Raw genomic sequence first — 19479 nt, 5'->3', positions numbered from 1 at the left:
TTCTGCTTCATCAGAACTGCACTCATTTTTCTACACTGGGGAAAGGGCTGAGAGGTCTGCATGTTGTAACCCAAGAACAGGGAAGTTGACAAGAGATCCTACTTGTTTATAATCCCTGTTGCTGTCCTCCTCCGTGCGGCTGGTCAGGCTGGCAAGGCGGGCCTCCCGTGCCTCCCGGCGGGCTCTTGCTGAGGCCCGGTCACGGTCACCGTAAGAATCGCTGCTGGTAGGGTTGCTACCTCCTGATTCCAACCTGTGGGAGACACATTACAGGTAAACATTGGTTTTGAGACAAAGAAATGGGAGGAAGATAATGCTTAAGGGTAGTTTAACCCCTTTCTAAGAAGCACTTGAACACTCTGGCCAGAAACCACACATATTCCTTCCCTGAACCTCCCTTGGCCAGTGTTCTCGGACCTCAGGGCTAAGCTGTGCCAGCTTAGAGGGGGTTGTCATTTGCCAAGAACAGAGCTTACTTGAAAAGTCGGTGGTTTGGACCCATGTGCTGACTTAAATCTTAGAGCTTTTCAAATTAGTTTTGGGTTGAACAGCTTTCCTCAAGAGTGAGCTTTTAAAAGCAGAAGTTTCTTGGATCGCAATGGCTCTTAGAAAATGATTCCAATTAACTGTCAATGAATCAGAAACATATGGACTCAGAGTTCGGAGCTGGAGGGTGGATGGGGGAGGAACAAGGAACGAGGGCACGGTGCATACGTTTTCTTGGTGCACTGCAGGTTTGTTGGAATCTCAAACATTTTAGGGTACCTCCACTGTGCCCAAACAGCTGTTTTCTACCCTCTGTTCTAAATTCCACATTGAGACTGGTGGGCTATGATGAGGATCGCTACCTTTTGCAGCAACTGAGCTCTGAGAGTTGATGGCCTCATTTCCAGTAGTGGTAAGTGCATGACTGGCAGGGCCCGTCAACTGATTATCTGTTTAAGTGTACAACTATCATTCTGATTCCACACTGGCTTACACTGTTCTCAGACTCTGTTCTTTGCAAATGAAAATGTGGCACATAAGACTGCTATGTACAAACCAGCCCTGCAGAGCTCTACATCCCCAAACTGGGATGGCCTGAAGAGTCACAGCTGGGGAACTTCCATTTGATGTCTCTGTCCTGTGGTAGCTACTGCCAGAGTTGGGGGTGGAGGAGCTACAATAAGTAGTAGAAGAAGCAGAGGAGCAATAAGGAGGTCCCAGAGTGGGGAGAAGCAAAGCTCTTAATGACATTAATAGCCGCTTTGTCCTACAGAGCTGCTAAGCCCTACAGCATTCTTCATAACTTTGTTTCTTCTTACGTTCATTTAAAAAAAATTGTAAATAGAAACCTCTTTACTGACTTTTCTTATTACAAAAGCAATACATGTTTATAGAGAAATTTAAGTAGTACCGAAATGTCTAACATAGAAAGTGAAAGTCACTCCACCCGAAGAAATAACCCACTATTAATCATTTACTTCATATCCTTGCAAAAGGTTAAACACATAAATACGTTAAAATATATATTGCTGTAAATAAAATCACATAATACACACAGCTGTCTAACTTTCCTTCTCCTTCCTACACTGATCACTATTCCTGGAGGCATCTTACTGTGTGAGTAAACATACTTCTGCCTCATTAAAAACAAAACGACCGCAGTCTTCCACTGTATGGCTGTATGATCATTTAATCCTCTACTGACAGACACTTAGATTTTTGTGATGATGCTGTAGTGAGGAGACTGGTCTATAAATCTTAGTGCATTTGTCCACTTATTTTCTTTGGATAAAATCTTAGACGTGAAACTCTTTAATCAAGGGGTAAATATATTTTCCCACTTTTTATTTCTGCTTAGGGTACCTTTCACTAGCAGAGATTTTAAGTTTCATATAACTAAATTCAACAATTTTTACCTTTATGGTACCATGCCTGGGAGTATCTTTCCTATATAAAGATTACAAATCATTCTCTTCGACTGCTTTTGTAGTAAAACCTTTTGTCTCTTAAAAACCGTAATCCATCTAGGGGCACCTGGATGGTTGGTTGGGCGTCTGACTTCAGCTCAGGTCATGATCTCACAGTTTGTGGGTTCGAGCCCCGTGTCAGGCTCTGTGCTGACAGCCAGCTCAGAGCCTGGAGCCTGTTTTGGATTATGTATCACCCCCTCTCTCTGACCCTCCCCTGCTCACGCTGTCTCACTTTCAGAAATAAATAAAACATTAAAAAAAATTTTTTTAAAAACCTGTAATCCATCTGGAATCTGGTTTTGTTTTTGTTTTTTTTTGGTATGGCTTCAGGGAAGGATCTACTTTCCCAAATGGGGAGTCAGTTGTCCCAATGATTACTTATTAGAGAACTCTTCCCCTGCTGAACTGAAAAATCACCTTATATACCTTATACACAATGACTTTTGGGGGTCAGCCTACTGTGTTCCATCAATATCTTTGTTTATTCTTGAACTAGTACCTCACTGTTTTATTTAACCATTATTTTTACAGCACATTTTGAGGTCTGCAGGGAAAGTCTCTTTTCATGAATGGCCATTATAATGTACCAGAATTCACACACACAAAAAAATCAACTATAGCAAAATACTACTTTGCACCGATTTTGCAAAACTAATTTTCTGCTAGGTTAGGTGTAAATTATTTATCTTCAGCTGGTGCCTGGTGAGAGGGTAAGCAGCAGCAGAGTGCATGCAGGCGGATACATTTTGAAATATACTATTAAGGTAGAACCAGCTCAATTATCAAACAAATTATAAGACTCATTGCCCTATGCTATCCCATAACTACATCTTCTCTCAATCTCTTCTTAATTTCTCTATCAGAGGAACAGCAGAAAAAGAGAGATTCATACTTTTGGCTCTACAGTCTTTATTATTTTTCATTTTGTTCCTCAGGAAGATGAGTTTTATATCCTTAGATGCTAGGTGAAAAATTACAGAGGATCATGCCCCAAACTCTGATAGGCTTCCTTAATATTTCAGCAATTGTAAAATTGCTCTTTAGTTCATTCAATAAATTATTACTGAGCACCATCTAGGTACAAGGAATTGTGTTAGATCTACTATTAAGTGACCATATCTAATAATCTCAATTTGGGCATCTACCTTGCAAGTCTTCCCTGAACCACCAGATTAGGTTAATGGCCTCTTCTGTCTGCTCCTAATACCTGTCCATACTTCTATCGTGGCCCTTATGGAAGGTGAGGATAGCATTTTATTCATGTTGTTTCTCTTGCACAGTGCCTGCTAGGTGCTTTAGTAAAATTAATATAGTGGAAATATACAAAATGAATTGAAGTAGGAGAATATGAAGGAGGAGGTGAGTTGAAAAAGTACTGCATTAACTTAGGCAGGAAATAATAAGAGTATGAACTACTTTGGTGGCTGAGGAAATGAAAATAAAGGAAAGGATGTGAGAAATACAACTACCCTATATAAAGCTAAGTTTAATTAGACATGCACTTCTCACAAGTATTAACTAAGCATGCATATAAAACAGGGAAAGGTCTTACCTAGAAAGTCTTTCATGCTAGAGAAAGGAAGAGACAAAACAAAAACAAAACCAGCATTAGAAAGGGACTGATAATTATTATTTTCATTTATAAATGCACTTTTCAAATCAGATGTCTCAACTTCACATTTGCAGATAGGGGTGCAATTTAAGAAAAGCAATTTAACTGACTGCACAAAAGGCTACTTAGTACTTAGCTCACTAGATTTGAGACTTTAGGGGAGAGCATTTTTTTTAACTGGAAGTCAGCAAACGGTCAACTGATCAAAAACTGCACCCTCTCCCCCTATCCACCACCCAACCAGCATCCTTTTGTTATAGGAGGGAATGATTTTCCATGTGGCATTTAACCTCTCTGGATATCTAATATCCATTCTATTAACTTCCTTCAGTTCACAAACCCCCAACCCTGCCTGAGTGAATGCTGCAATCTAGAAATAGTAAAACTCAGGGCAGTTCCTGGTTTTACCCTACATCTCTAGTGAAACAAGATGAGCGAGAGGGTACAGAGAGGGGCTAAGTCCCATCCTAGTCCCTAGGATGTTGGTTTAAAAAATGAGAAGAATAAGAAAGTACTCTGCAGTCTCAGAAGAAAGTTTTATAGATGCAAACTGTTGGCTTGGTTATTTATCTATGGTCATTGTAAACAAACAACAAGAAATGATTGCATTGATATTTTACATTATTAAAAATCATAGATGATTATTATACTGTGTCCACTTATTTTTTTTTTTTTTTGAGGAACTCAGGCAAATAAAAACTCAGTTGATTTGAATGTATTACTTATTTCATCTTTAGAGGTTCTGAAGAACAACCAAGTCCTTAAGGGCACACAAAAGAAGGAAGAAGAGAAACAAGGGCCCGATAATCTACAAAACGAATAATAAATCCTTCAGCTACTGAGGAGCCGCTCAGACACTGCTCTGCTGAAGCACCAAACAGTCCCTGGAAACCACTGGTTTGTCAACCAACACAGCATGATCGCGCAATGTGCCATCCCCGAAACAGTCCAGAGTGTGGCGCAACAGCACATCTGACTAAAGAGGGACAGGACAGGTAAGCTTGCCGAAAGGTGGAATTCTCTCTCTAAATCAGAGGTTGTATTCACCAGAATTCTTTCATGTACTTTTTCAAAATGGGCACATCTCAACCTCAATCCTAGAGATTCTCTTTGCATAGGTCTAGAGTAGAGCCTTCATGCACATATTTTTTAAAAAGCCCCCCAGGTGATTCTGTTGTACAGCCCCGGTCAAGCACCACTGGACTAAATAGAAGCTTTTTAATGTACGGATGTGCCCTATTTGAGCTGGGGAAGCCAGTAAGAAAAGTATATGGTGTCTCTCTAACATTCTCATGCACTTGGGAGTTGAGTATACTAAAATTTGCTAATCTGGAGTTCAGGAATGTTCCTGTCTCACATTTATAGCTGAACTTCAGTGAGAGTCATATGCATACCCCACATTATACCACTTTATCAACATAAAGTTTCTTCCTCTTACCCGAAGCCTATGTTCAAAAAAGAAACTAAATTTTAATCACCTCCCAAGAATTACTTAATGGATAAATTCTTCAAGTATGCCAAGTAAAACTGAGATGCTGGACTGTTGGCTATGCCCACTCACGACCTTAGTGATAAGATCCAGCCATTAAGGCATCTGGGTGAATTTGGATTCACCCAGTTTTGCAGGAAAACTGTAAATTGTGACATGCCAAAGATTCATGAATTAAGAATGAACTCCACATGAGCAAATGTTAAGGGTCTACTGAATTTAAGAACCCACTGCATGCATAGGTGCCTGGGTGGCTCAGTGGGTTAAGCGTCTGACTCCTGGTTTTGGCTCAGGTCATGATTTCACGGTTTCATGGGTTCAAGCCCCATGTTGGGTTCTGTGCTGGCAGCTTGGAGCCTGCTTGGGATTCTCTCCCCTCCCCACCCCCCACCACTCGTGCTGTTTCTCTCTCAAAAAATAAACAAACTTAAAAAAAAAAAAAAAGAACCCACTGCATGCAGAGCCCTGCAGAAGAGGCACCAAGGAAGAATAAACAGAATAAGCTACATGACAAAGTCAGGAGACCACCATTAACATGATAAACAAGCTCGTCTGAAGCAATGGAGAGAAAACATGTGAGTAAGTGCTAAGGAGATAACAGTGGTAACCAGTGTGATCCAGCTACAAAGGCTTCCTAAAAGTCATGAATTTTAAGATAAGGTTAGAGAAATACGAAGATGTACATACATACATTTAAAAACAAACAAACATGTCTTTATGGTCAGGGGTTCCTTATCCATGATCCATGCACTTATTCCCAGTTACATCCTCAGGGACTACAGTGCAAGGACATGACAGGTGCTCAGTAAAGACTCACTGAACTAGGGGCGCCTGGGTGGCTCAGTCGGTTAAGCGTCCGACTTCAGCTAAGGTCATGATCTCGTGGTTCGTGGGTTTGAGCCCTGTGTCGGGCTCTGTGCTGACAGCTAGCTTAGAGCCTGGAGCCTGTTTTGGATTCTGTATCTCCCTCTCTCTCTGACCCTCCCCTGCTCACGCTGCCTCTCTCTCTTTCTCTCTCTTTCTCAGAAATAAATAAAACATTAAAAAAAAAAAAGACTCACTGAACTAAACTGTTTATGTTTAGGAAGGCGTGTAATGTCATTGGCTGGACCTGAGCTCTAACTGTTGCTCTGACATCTCCTAACTATGTGACCTTGAGCAAGTTGCCACTTACTTTTATAGTAAGAATTAAATGTGATAGTTATAAAAGGAAGTACATGCTTAAAATGTCAGCTTCCTCTCCTGCCGTCCCTCCCCTCCCCACTCCATTCCCTTTTTGGTTATAAAAATACTATATTGGCTGCTGGGTTAGAGTAGTGAGGTTAATTTAGGACCTTTGATGCAGGGGATGGAGCTCACAGACAACCAAATGAAACAATTTAGGAGAACATTTACTTTCTCATGCTGCTTCTAGGCAGAACTGCCTTTTCCAAACTTTATTATCCATATGGGAGAACAATTATTATTAATTTTTTTCCCTGGGAGAACCATTTGTGTCAGTCTCTCCAAAGACAGACATTCCACACCATCTCTTAGGTATGGAAAGAGACCTATTTATAATCAAACTGTTCTGCCTTGTGCCTTCTTTTGCTTCCTCCTACTGGAATCCAAGTCTATCTTGCATGGTGTGCATTGACTGAGGTCTGATTAACTTACTGACAAATCATGTTCATTTATTGACTTTTTCATTCCTGAAATGCGGGACTTCATTTGAAAATGTGTTAGTTTCCTCTTTGTAAATGTCTAATCTGTTGGGTAGGATTTTAGCTACATCTTCAGCTTTAAGTTGGCAGGCCAGCAGCGTAGACTCTGGCGGTTAAATGTCTAATCTGCTGGGTAGGATTTTAGCTACATCTTCAGCTTTAAATTGGCAGGCCAGCAGTGTAGACTCTGGCTGTTGCCTCTACAGTGAAGAAACAGTGTTTCTTTTTACTAAAACAAAGAAATTAGGATTTTACCAGGTATCTGTCTTAGCCATTACATATATATCAAAGCATGCTAACCCTTTCCACCGATCTATTCTTACAAGAATGACATGCGATTAACCTTTTTTCATTTAGATTGGTTTGGAAGCACTATGAAGCTATTTATGCCCTGTCATCACATCCAAGAAAGTTCTCAGATACGTTAACAGTATAGTATGGCTGTATGTACCGTACGGCCTCCACTGAGGAGGCTGATATAAAAAAATGAACGCTTAAAAAGAAAAAATCGGTTAGCACCACCAAGCAGCCATCAGGTTTCTGCATGTGAAATGGTGGATTCCACAGGATTTTGAAGAGGCCTAAACGAATGCCTCCACAGATGCCGGCATGTAGAGGAAGCCAACGCAAAGGGCGCTCCAACCTGTGCTCGCCCTACCCGCTCTTGTCCCTACGGGCATGCTGGAAGATGTTTCCCACAGACAGCCACGTAGGAAGCTGATGAATGACGCTGGTGTCGGCCTGCTTGGAGTAACTAAAAGCAAGTATCACAGTCTGTTTATCATTTTTTTTAAAGGCCATGTTAAGATTTGTGTTATCAATTGACTTGGGGGTGAACTTAACAAAGAAAAGTTTGGGTGATGAGTGATCCAGTAGACATCAGGGTAGACAATGTGCCTACATCAGATATCAGAGGAAGTAGGACTTTTTTGGTAAAGTTTATTTTGTTCATTTTAAGGAGAGGGAGGGGAAGAGAGAAAGGGAGAGAGCAGTTAGTGCAAACCTGCACGTTAGTGCAGAGCCTAATGCAGGGCTCAATCTCACAAACTCTGAGATCATGACCTCAGCTGAAATCCAGAGTCGGATGCTTAACTTACTGAGCTACCCATGTGCCCTGAAAGTAGGACTTTTAAAAAAATTTTTTTTCTTTCTTTATTTTTGAGAGGGAGAGACAGAGCAAACAGGGGAGGGGCAAAGAGAGATGGAGAGAGAGAATCCCAAGCAGGCTCTGCACTGTCAGTGTGGAGCCTGATGTGGGGCCTGAACTCACAAACCATGGGATCATGACCTGAGCCAAAATCAAGAGTAGGCTGCTTAATTGACTGAGCCTCCCAGGGAGCCCACAAAAGTAGGACTTCTTAATCCTTGATCTTTCCTCAGTACTTCTGACATCCTTTTCCCACCCACTGCTTTTAGCTGACTTTTGGAGCTATCTGGAATACTTGGGTTTTTTAAATTATTGTTTTCAAGGGCTACCTTAGCTATGTCCTGGGAAGGTCAACCCAACCAATAGAGGAGAATATATAGACCTCATGAATGGAGATGTGGATGCAGTAGAGGTAGCACATTACCATAATACAATATCATTTCAAGGAAGGAAAACAACTGGGATTTCTAAAGACTATGGTATTCTCAATGATAGAAATTAGCTTGAGTATTCCTATAGGGCTGAAAGGCAAGCCAGCTTAAAAGTATACAGGATTTAGAGCTCAGTCCCCCAGCTTCTGATAAAATGACTTAGGTTTTTAGATCGTACTTTCTCATTTTCACTGGTGGTATACCTCTAGAAACTATTGTTTTGCTTGGCTTCTTGATATTCTAGATAATCTGGTATTTGATGAAAAAACACTGGTTAGATTTAGGGAGAGAAAAGTTTACGTTTCTTGGGTGAAAGGAACAGAGCTGCTGAATTGGTAGAGACTTAACTTCATTTTCCCTTTTCATCTTGCTGTCAGTCAAACTAAGCAGAGTTCACTGTTACCCTGACACTGCTTCTCATTCTAAAAGGCTGACTACCGTCCCTTCAGGGAGACTAGTCAGTGAATGGGGAGAGCTGGGGACAAGATAGAGTGGGGGGTTGTGTAAGTGGTCTCAGGGGAATGATGAGCCAGGAAGTGACATCATAAGAGGTGAACAGAACACAGGCTAGGGAAATGAACAGTGAAGATTCTCCCAGAGAAGTTTCTAAGAAGTCGGTCTACTGGGCAGCAAATAAGAAGAGGTCCTACAACACAGGGATCAGGACCCCAGCCAAATCTAGGATCTTTTGGAAGCTAGGAATGTGAGTTCCTCTTACCTATGTTCTGGCAATAGCCCTATCTTTCGCTGTAGACTCTCTCTTTTTTTTTTTTTCCTTTAAAAAACAGAATAGTTACTCTTGTTCTACTCTTTCGGTAGGGTCTGAAGAGCTTATCTGTACATGATGACACCATACATTTCAGAGAAGACATGAGTTTTCTACCCTATTTGCAGGTTAACACACACACATATTATGTCACATGCTCTAGTCAGGAAGTCTTAGAAGGAACTTCTCTAAGTGTTTTAGTTGAAGATTCTTGCTCTACCTTCTACTAAAGACAAATGAATGATGGCTATTAAGGTGAGATTCGTCAGTGTGTCTGAACTAGATAAAAACTGTTCACAAAAGAAATTACTTTCACAGCTTTTATGGCTCAACTGGGGGCATTAGATATTGTGAATGAGACCCTGGAGCAGAAGAGACTAAAAGTTGCTCAGAAACCAGTATGAATACAGAAAAGAGATAAAAAGAATGATTAGCTAGATAGACCATAGTTTTTTAAAAATGCTCTAAACCCAAGAAGCAGGCCCTCTCCTTTCATGCCTCTTGAAATTCTCCCACAGTAATCTCATTGGTTGGGACCTGTTTCTAATAACAGAACAGAGTGAAGATCGCCAATAATTCAGATGGCAATCCTGGAAAGGGACAGGAACCAGGCCGGTTTTGATTTGTGAAATGTGTAGGGCTCTTACAACACCAGAGACTGACTTAGAAAAATCCCCACAAAAGCTTTTAACTTGAAAGTTATCGGGAGTTCAGGAAGGCACATAATTAAAACCAAACTCCTTTGACCAAGTTTAAAATAAAATTGTGGCTCTGGAAAGCTGGGCCCAAGGGAAAGGAATGAGCCCAAGTCACATATCTACTGCCAAGACTCAAACGGGTTTAACTTATGTTCCTTTGGAGTTAGGGCCTGACCCCACAGTGATGGGAAAAAATCTCCTATTTACATTTTCCCTGAGAGGGACTAAGCAGAAAGAACATTTTATATCATGTTCTCGTGCACTGGCTGAGCCAGGGGAAACAATTTGAGCTATTCTGGGATGGCCTACAGAGAGCCAGCCTTTCCCTTCAGTGTTCTCAGATTGATGACTGATGATGAACACGTCAAGGATGGGAGTGTGCCTGCAACACGGACATTTCAGATTTGTAGGGCTACTGCCCACCTATTCATGATCCGAGCTAACTGAAAAGTAATATATTCTATAGCTTTTTGAGTTTAAGAATCATTCTGGTTTCCTACATGTGCCTAGGAGAGACATAAAGGCTTTTTAGCTTTCTACCTTAAGGGGAGAATACCCTTTATAACTCAAACAGGTGGGGTTCTTGAGAAACTTGAGAGTCTACTGGTGTCTAGCTTTGAAAGGGATCTTTCTGAGTCTATTGTTTCTGAGTCTCTATTTGGAGATCCTGCATAACTTGGAAATATAAAAGGGGGGAACAGAAATTTTCAAGATTTACACAGAGATATGAGAGTAGAGGTCAATGATGGTGAGGCCTGTATCAGGTTTTTTTCTCCACATCGAAAAAATGAGTAATTCCTTAATATCATAAAATATTTCAGTTGTATTAGATTTCTACTGCTGCTGTGACAAATTATAAAATGTAGTGGCTCAAAACATCCGTTTATGGTCTCACGGGTTTTGTAGGTCAGAAGTCCAGCACTGCTCTTCTGGGTTCCCTGCTCAGGTTTTCACCACACAGAAATCAAGGTGTCTGTTGGATGGGCTCTTATTTGGAGGCTCTTAAGATCATCCCAGGTATGGCAGAATCCAGTTTCTTGTGGCTGCAGGTCTTAGATCTCCATTTCCTTGCTGGCTGTCAGCGGTTGGCTCCTCACTGCTCCTAGAGGCGCTCCCATTCCTACCCACGTGATCCCTTCCATCTTCAGGCCAACAGCGGCACACTGAGTCCTTTCCACACTTCAAATATCTCTGGCTTCCCCTTCTGTCATCAACCAAGAAAGCTCTCTGCTTTTAAGGGGTCATGCTATTAGATCAGGCCCACAAAGAAAAATCTCTCTGTCTTTTGGTCGATTGTGCCACATAACATAACCTTAGGAGAACTATCTCACCATACTATACTATGGGCTCTGCAGAATAGGCCAGGACACCTCTGGGGAGTCATTTTAGAACTCCAACTACCACAAGGAACCCCCTTTAAAAAAACATAGCCTCATTTATAACTTCCTCAAAGGAAGAAATGTCAACAGTATATGGCCAATTAGCGACAGCTGGGTGATTATATGCATTCACAGAATAATGCTGAAGGCACAGACTTACGATGGAGAAAAGTGTGCATCCCTGTGAGCAGCTGTATGTGTGTTAGAGTATACTTCAAAGCAAAATTTAGCTTTTAAAAGTATTAAATTACATATAACTTTATCATATTATACTCCTCGATTTATCCTTCTGAATTACTTAATACATATGGAACAAAAATGAACAAGAAATGCAGTACTTAACATTCAGTTTATATCATAAATATTTCTGAAAAATATTATTGCCAGATTGTGACTATCCAACTTAATATTTCATGTAGAACTGAGATGATGTAATGCCACCTCACATTACTATAGTACATCTCACTACATTTCAAGAGATAAAACATTGCTTATTAAATTATAGAAACAGACATCTTTGTTAAATCTATAAATTATGCTACCTAACTATTATTGGAATTTTACGGTTCTTATTATCTTTCTTTTTTTGTTTGTTTATTTAGTTTTGAGAGACAAAGAGAGAGCGTGCACACATATGTGCACATACAAGCAGAGGAGTGGCAGAGACAGGGAGACAGAAAATCCCAAGCAGGTTCCACTCTGAAAGACATGGGCTCAAATGCATGAACCATGAGATCATGACCTGCGCTGAAATCAAGAGTCAGATGCTTAACTGACTGAGCCACCCAGGTGCTCCTGTAGTTCTTTTCTGCATATCTTTTCTTTGTCGATATTTCCAGCTATTGAAGAATTTCTAGATTTTTTGGAACTCACAAACCACACTTATTATGGAAGGAAATTTATGAATATACTAAGGCCTCCCTAAAATAACCAAGGCAAGCCATTTTATATTTAAGATAATTCACAAACTGTTAGGATTCGTGAATATGTCTGCAGGCTCAGGCCCCTTCTCTATCTAGCCTTTCACATGCAGCACAATACATATGATGAAAACGACCAACAAGAATGAGTAGCTCTAAAACCAGTGACTCTAGCACATGGGCCACATTTCTCACACTTAACACATATTTTTACTTTCCCCATAGCTCAAGTTTTAGGTCCTTACTGCTATGCACAGCCACCTGAAACTATGGCAGTCCATGAAATATGTTCAGAGGATTTTAAAAAAGCAGGCTTAGCAAACACATGGGAAGAGAACCCTGATCATTTCCCCCAAATATTGTTAGGCATTGCATATAAACAGTCATAAATTTAGAAGTGTCTAAGTCAGTTTCCAGCTCTCAGCCTACTCCTCTGCTAAGGTTCTTCAACAGATGCTGTTACTGACCACCACTACACTTCTTTCAGGCATTAAGCTTTCCCTTCCCAAAGCCTGGGAAGAGATGGATTTTTTTTTTTTTTTTTTTTACACGGTAAATATCATCGTGTAGCGGCCTGGTTACGTAGCAGTTATTTTAAATTTGGTGAATCAAAACCTTTGCAAAGGGGTTAGTGAGGCTCTCCAGACCTCACATTTCAAGAGGAAATAAATACTTGGGAGCCTAAATAACAATGAGGCAAAACTTTTACTTCTAAGTAGGCCCCACACAAGGTCAGGGCCTTCTTTTGTTCTTAACCTTTTCTTTTTCTGTCCCCACAGAAGCTCATTTTAACTCACAGATGTTGGAGCTATAGATACACAAGAAAACTGAAATAAACAGATATCTGAATTGTCTTGGGAAGACCTATGGTTGACCTTCATTTCAGATATGGGGATTTCTAGTGTGTGTCCTCTGACTCCTTTCCAAGTACCAGCTCTGTGAGTGATACTTAGAGGAATAATATGGATATATGCAAGGGCACCTGGGTGGCCCAGTCGGTTAAGCATCCGATTCTCAATTTCGGCTTAGGTCTTGATCTCATAGTTCGTGAGGTCAAGCCCTACATCAGCGTGGAGCCTACTTGAGATTTTCTCTCTCTGCCCCTCCCCTGCTTGCATTCTCTAAACAAACAAACAAGTAAGTAAACTTAAAAAATGTTTTAAATGGGCATTTGCAGAATCGAAGCCATGGCTCTCTGATCTCAAAGATAAGCATATCCATAAAACAATGAGAGTGATGCAAGAAAGTGATCAAACACTAGACTTTCTGCTACATACAGCAAATAAAAAAGTAGGCAGAAAAGAGAGAGACCAGTACTCACTAGAGATATTCAGCAAGGCTGCATGGAAAGAAGAGGCCTAACTAGGTGGGCATGAAGAAAGACACTGTCATGACTGATTTATAAGAAGTCTGGCTCAAGATAGGACCTTGTTAGGGCCACAGTTATTGCAAAGTGCTACTGGAAGCTCTAAAAGATAAAGAACTGAAGCTTTTTTTGACTCCTCCACTAAATTTGATATTTTATACCCCTCATATGGATTTTAGCTCTTTAGATGCATAAGATTCTTCGGATTTATGGGACTAAATTTTGCTCCAAGAACAAGACAAGTATTTTGCAATGAAGAAATTTGGGAGAGAGGATGTATTTGCAATTTGTTTGATTTTGGGCAGGAGAAGGGTCCCTCAGATAAGAAAAACTTCAGAAATTTAGGCTTTTTGAATTCAGGACTTGTTAAATTATAACAAAAGTATAAGCATATTTTGTGCCATCTGTTTAAAAATTACTTTACCATTAGGAGGAACTTGACGGAGGAACAAGCGGGAGAAGAAGGGCGGAAATGGTGGGGGAAAGGGAGAGAGGCAAACCATGAGAGACTCTTGAATGCTGACAAAAACTGAGGACTGATGGATGTGGGGGGGAGGGGGGGATGGGCATGGAGGAGGGCACTTTGGGGATGAGCACTGAGTGTTATGTAGAAACTAATTTGACAATAAACTATTTGGAAAAAAAAAATAAAAAAAAAATTACTTTACCAAGCAAATTAATAGCATAAGAGAAATGACCTCACTTAAAAGATCTATTTTTGAGCACTTATAATACATAGCCTTAGAGCAATTACTTACATACAGTTAATACACTCATTAAAAATTCTAGACTATATCCCTTTAAGGGTATAGCAGATCTTTGTTCCTTAGCAACAGTTTTATCATAAACACTTAAAAATAATAAAACTGTACTTATTTTGAGGTGATGCAAAATTCTTATTTTTACCAATTTACACTTGTCTCTTCCCAAATTATGCTGTGAAGTTTCTCCTCTTTTTTTAAAAAAAGGTTTAATTATTACAATCTCTCTTCTCAAAACAGATTCAACAATCAGGGATAGTAATAAGAATTCAGGAGCTATTTAATGGAGACACTAGTTTTACTGGATTGGCTACACAGCTTACTGGTTAAATGCTCCAGCATTTACGAGTTAGGTGATCTTAGATAATTATTTAACTTTTCTCTGCCTCAGTGTCTCCATCAGTAAAGTGGGGGAAATGGTACCCAGTGTCTAATGTTATCAAAAACACTAAATGAGACAATCAATGTAAAGGCTTGGCACTGCACATGGCATATAGTAAATGTTCTATAAATATTAGCTATCGATATTCTACAGTTTTCTATGTTCTTCCATTCTCTCACATTCCTCTTTGGCCTCCTTGGCTCTGCCAATGCTTGTTGGCTGCAAGGGTAATAAGCTCGAACAAATTCCTTGGCACTTAAGCAAAGGGTTTTGATTATTTGTAGATTTGATTATCCAGGCTAATTCCTACCTACCCTTTTTAACCTACAGACATTTAAGGTCACCATTTTACTGTGTGGATAGTTATACTCTCTCTCAGATAACCAACCATGTGAAGTTAATAAGCAAAAAAGTATAATAACTCCTATATGAAAATGTTGCTTTCATAATGAACCATAAAGAATTTAAAGTCCAGACATACTCTTCTTAGATCTTTATCTAATCACAGACATACTCTTAATATCTTTATCCAATCACTGAACTGGTAGAACCCCCTGTATTGTGTAACCAAAGATGGCTGTGCTGAGAACTAACTCCTGGTTAACTGTGATTTACTGAGTAACAAACAGGTTAAGAACAGAAACAAAAAAGGGCTGAAAAAGAATAAAAGGCAGATGAAAGTCAACTCTAGTTGCTTCCCTTGGGTCTTCTGATGATAACTGTCTGCTCACACAAATATTATGAGATTGAGAAAGAGATGTAAAAAACAATGCTAATAAATTGGGAATTTTTCAAAATTTGAAAAATCACCCCAGGTCACACAGCTGATTATGTACTGAAAATAAAACTAGAACCCTAAACTCTTAACTGACCCCAAAACGATCTCCTAAATTTCTGGATTCTTTGGGAACTAAAGCTTATCAACTGTAACACAGTTGACGACAAGGGCTCCAAACACACAATATATAATATCTGCTTTCCTGCATGTGACTCCAGGATAGGAAAAGCCATGAGAAGCCACATGCCTCTATCTGCTTGTTGTTATTACCCCCACCTCCCCCACCCCAAGGTGTTATTCTCAGCTTTTTCCTTCTGCTACAACTACTCCTTAGACAAGCTTACCACTCCCACGGCTTAATCATAAATATCAATGTTTTCAGCCCATAATATTCACCTGAGCGTTAGACCAATTACTTCCTGGATATTACTATCTAAATGTTCCAAAGTACCTCTAACTCAACATATCCAAGAGTGAAATCATTTCCCCACTTAACACCCTTTTTTCCCTCCCACATATGCCAACTAAGTTTTGTCATGCCCTCTTCTATGGAGTCACCTAAACCAGATCTCTGGGAGTTATCCTTGACTCTGCCTCTCACAGGCTCATCCTTACCCCCATTTTATTAATCCCCAAGTCTTGTCAATTCTACCTTCTAAACAGCTGAATGCTTCCCTGTACTGCCTGGAGAATGTCTCTGTTCAGGCCTTTATCATTTCTCAACCAGGAGTATAGCATTTGGGGCAACTGACTCAACCCCCAGGCCCTGCCTCTACAATCTAGCCTCCATAGATGCCAGAAATCTCTCTCAAATAAGCAATTCTGATCAGAGCAACTTTACTTCAACTTTTCAATCCTCTGTCTACAGGATAATTCCCCAAATGACATACTAAGAACCCATATAACATGGCCCCTGCTATGTCTCCGACTTCATTTCCTATTATACCCCTAAATATATCTTGTGTTCTAGCCACAGGCTAATGCATTTGCCACTTGATTGATCTCCTAAAACAAAAACCACCCTGAACTTAATTTTCATTTTTATCTCCCCAGTTAGGCTGTCCATTTCTTGATGGCAGGCACTATAACTTTCAGTTCTGAATCCCAGTGTCTAGTATACATCCTATTGCATAGCAGATGCTCATAGAATGTTAATTGTGGGAACATTCAAAATAAAGTAGGTGGCCTTGATAAACATTTATCATGGAACAAGAAAACTGGAGGGCCAAGGGTAGAACAGGGTCTGCATCTCTGTGTTGTCACCTGGAAATTCCATGAAAGGAACGGATACCTTCAAAACTCCCAGTCTTTCTGATTGATAAACCATGACTTCAGATGCCATTTCATCCAGCTTCATGGAGAACATGGATTAACTAGTCTATTATCTATCTAAGATTCCAAACGGGGAAGCTTCTTTTGTTTCTATAGGTTCTACTACTCTTGCATAGAAGGTTCCTTGTTTACAGAATTACTGCTTTGACTTTTCTTGAGTAGAATTTAAAGAAAAAAAAGAAAGAAAACAGATACCCTAGTGGTTTTAATGAGAAAGAGAAAATTGGTTAACAGAGTGCATCCTTAATTAACTTTATTCAGCCAAACAAACGTTTCTGATTCTATGACAATGGATTACAGAGTAAAGTTAAAAATGAATTCCAGATTGGTAGTGCCCATATGCAGTATGAGAAGTGGAAAGGATAAGATAATAAATACACTAAGGGCACCTGGGTGGCTCAGTCCATTAAGCAGCTGATTCTAGATATTCTGGATTTCAACTCAGATCATGATCTCACGGTTCGTGGGTTTGAGCCCTGCCCTGGGCTCTGTGCTCACGGCATGGCACCTGCTTCAGATCCTGTCTACCTCTTTCAGCCTCTCTCTCTCTTTCAAAAATAAATAAGTGATAAAAATATTTTTGAAAAGATAATAAATACACTAAAGAACTGTTTGGTGTTTGCCACAGGAGAGGAGAAAGGTCATGCGAAGAATGACTATCGATGCTGACAGTCTGAAGGCTGAGAGGCAGAAGGAGCCTGTTAACTAGAGTGTCCACAGAGACAAGGTCGCATGAAAGCAGCAATCCTTCAACCCTCACTTGTTTATCAAATGTTCTCTGATTAGTTTGTAGAGCTGGTTATAAAACAAGGTTAACTGTTCTCTTTATTTATATTAATGGCTATAGTGAAAAACATTATATAAAATCTTTGTAGATTTTCAGTTGAGATATAAATCCTGAAGGAGTAGCAACCCAGATTAAAAGGGAAAATGCTACTAATTTTGTTTTACAGATGCAGGTCCAATCCTATTATTGTAAATACCAACCAGTTGAAGAAAATCTGTCTAATTAAAAGATTCCCAGGGTTCAGCTGCTGACCTACTTATTTTAAGACGATTCAATATAATTAATATCAACTAAGCAATACAATTTGGACATTCTTTAGTATTTTGTTATCTTTGGATATACCTGTATTGAAAAACATTTTGTTAAATTAGCAAATAATAATTTGAGAATATTGACCAATGATTACCTGGCTCTTGCTTTCAAGTTGATTTAAAACTGCTAAACCATCTAAATTGATTAATTTCTAAGTTAACAGAATTTATATACTTGAGACCCAATAATATAAACAGTGATTAAAAACCATGCGCTAGAGGGGCATCTGAGTAGCTTAGTCAGTTAAGCATATGACTTTCGCTCAGGTCATGATTTCATGGTTTGTGGGGTCGAGCCCTGCACTGGGCTCTGTGCTGACAGCTGAGAGCCTGGAGCCTCCTTCCAATTCTGTCTGGCCCTCTCTCTCTGCCCCTACCCTGCTCGTGCTCTCTCTCTCCACAAAATAAACAAACATTAAAAAAAAATCAGCTAGAGGTGTCTAATGTATTTGCAGTTCAGAATTTGTTTTTTTTTAAATACTGGAAAATAACATCAAAAGAAAGATTTCCTACTATTGTGTTAACCTGGCACTTAAGGTGGTTGCTTCAGAGTATGAGAACAGAAGCCTTCAAAATCTCGTAAATAAATACCTGGTGTGGTTCCCATTAGAAATCTGAATGAATCTAAAAGTTGTTCTGCTTTCCCTGAGCAAGAAAATCAGAGATGAGTAGATCTGTTACTCAGGGAGCTTCCCAAATTTTGGAAACAAAAGAGATGTTGAACAAGTGTGAGCCTAGTGTGAAAGCAAAAGACTTGTTAATTTTCCTTATGGAAAGAGAGATCTATTTTTTCAAATTATTTTTTTAATATTAATTTATTTTTGAGAGAGAGACAGAGATCAAGCAGGGGAGGGGCAGAGAAAGAGGGAGACACAGAATATAAAGCAGGCCCCAGGCTCTGAGTTGTCAGCAGAGCCTGATGTGGAGCCCAAACTCATGAACTATGGGATCATGACCTGAGCTGAAGTTAAACGCTTAACCAGCTGAGTCACCCAGGTGCCCTGAGAGGGATGTATTTTTAAAACTCATGTTTAACAGGTTTTAATTCAGTGAATGAAAAATATTATTTTGAAATAGAAACTAGAGAAAGTAAACAAAATCTTAGCTGGTAAGACACATACTATCTTCCATATATAAGTGATTTTTTTTATTAGGGAGGGTACTAGTTGTACAAACTCTAGGCAAGCATAGATTTTTATATGATGAAAATGGGCCCTAGGGGCACTCGAGTGGGTCAGTCGGTTAAGTGTCTGACTCTTGGTTTCGGCTCAGGTCATGATCTTATGGTTTTGTGAGTTTGAGTCCTACACTGGGCTCTGTGCTGACAGTGCAAAGCCTGCTTGGGATTCCCTCCCCCTCCCCTCCCCCCGGCCCCGACCCCACTTGCGTGCTCTCTCTTGCTCTCAAAATAAATAAACTTAAAAAGGGGGGGCAGCTTACTGAGTTATAGAAACACTGAATTACACAATATTAAAAGTATCAGAAGCTGCTGAGAGTTTAAAAGTAAAGGTAAGATCAGATAGTTTTCTAGTTTTTTAGTTTTCTAGTACTGACAAATCATCCTACTATTTGTTTCCTCAAGTTATGAATAATACCTGTCTGAGCTGCAGTTTATAGTTTGCCCATCAGGCTTCTTGAACATTTGACCAAGAGCAAGGTGTT

General features: G+C 39.8%; 1 protein-coding gene and 1 long non-coding RNA gene across 8 annotated transcripts in view; one reads left to right on the top strand and one right to left on the bottom strand.

Annotated features, from left to right (window-relative positions):
• PPP1R12B (protein phosphatase 1 regulatory subunit 12B) overlaps positions 1–19479 on the bottom strand; it is a 214625-nt gene that overhangs the window by 22449 nt on the left and 172697 nt on the right. For all 6 annotated transcript variants that reach the window (XM_039227471.1, XM_039227472.1, XM_039227475.1 and 3 more), the window contains 2 exons: positions 3508–3524; positions 103–253 (listed from right to left, as the gene is read on the bottom strand). In XM_039227471.1, coding sequence (XP_039083402.1) covers positions 103–253; positions 3508–3524 — 168 coding nt within the window. The remainder of the gene's footprint in view (positions 1–102; positions 254–3507; positions 3525–19479) is intronic.
• Positions 8940–17791, top strand: LOC120228864. 2 transcript variants are annotated; one of them, XR_005527612.1, is made up of 3 exons: positions 8940–9040; positions 10708–10818; positions 17348–17791. It is a non-coding gene; the product is annotated as an uncharacterized LOC120228864 (long non-coding RNA). The 2 variants fall into 2 exon arrangements; XR_005527611.1 differs by lacking the exon at positions 17348–17791 and adding an exon at positions 12880–12958.

Source organism: Hyaena hyaena, unplaced genomic scaffold, assembly GCF_003009895.1.
Source record: "Hyaena hyaena isolate Hyena2069 unplaced genomic scaffold, ASM300989v1 scaffold_28, whole genome shotgun sequence".
Taxonomy (NCBI): domain Eukaryota; kingdom Metazoa; phylum Chordata; class Mammalia; order Carnivora; family Hyaenidae; genus Hyaena; species Hyaena hyaena.
The sequence above is the reverse complement of the archived record's forward strand: the minus strand, read 5'-3'. Positions and strand labels throughout refer to the sequence as shown.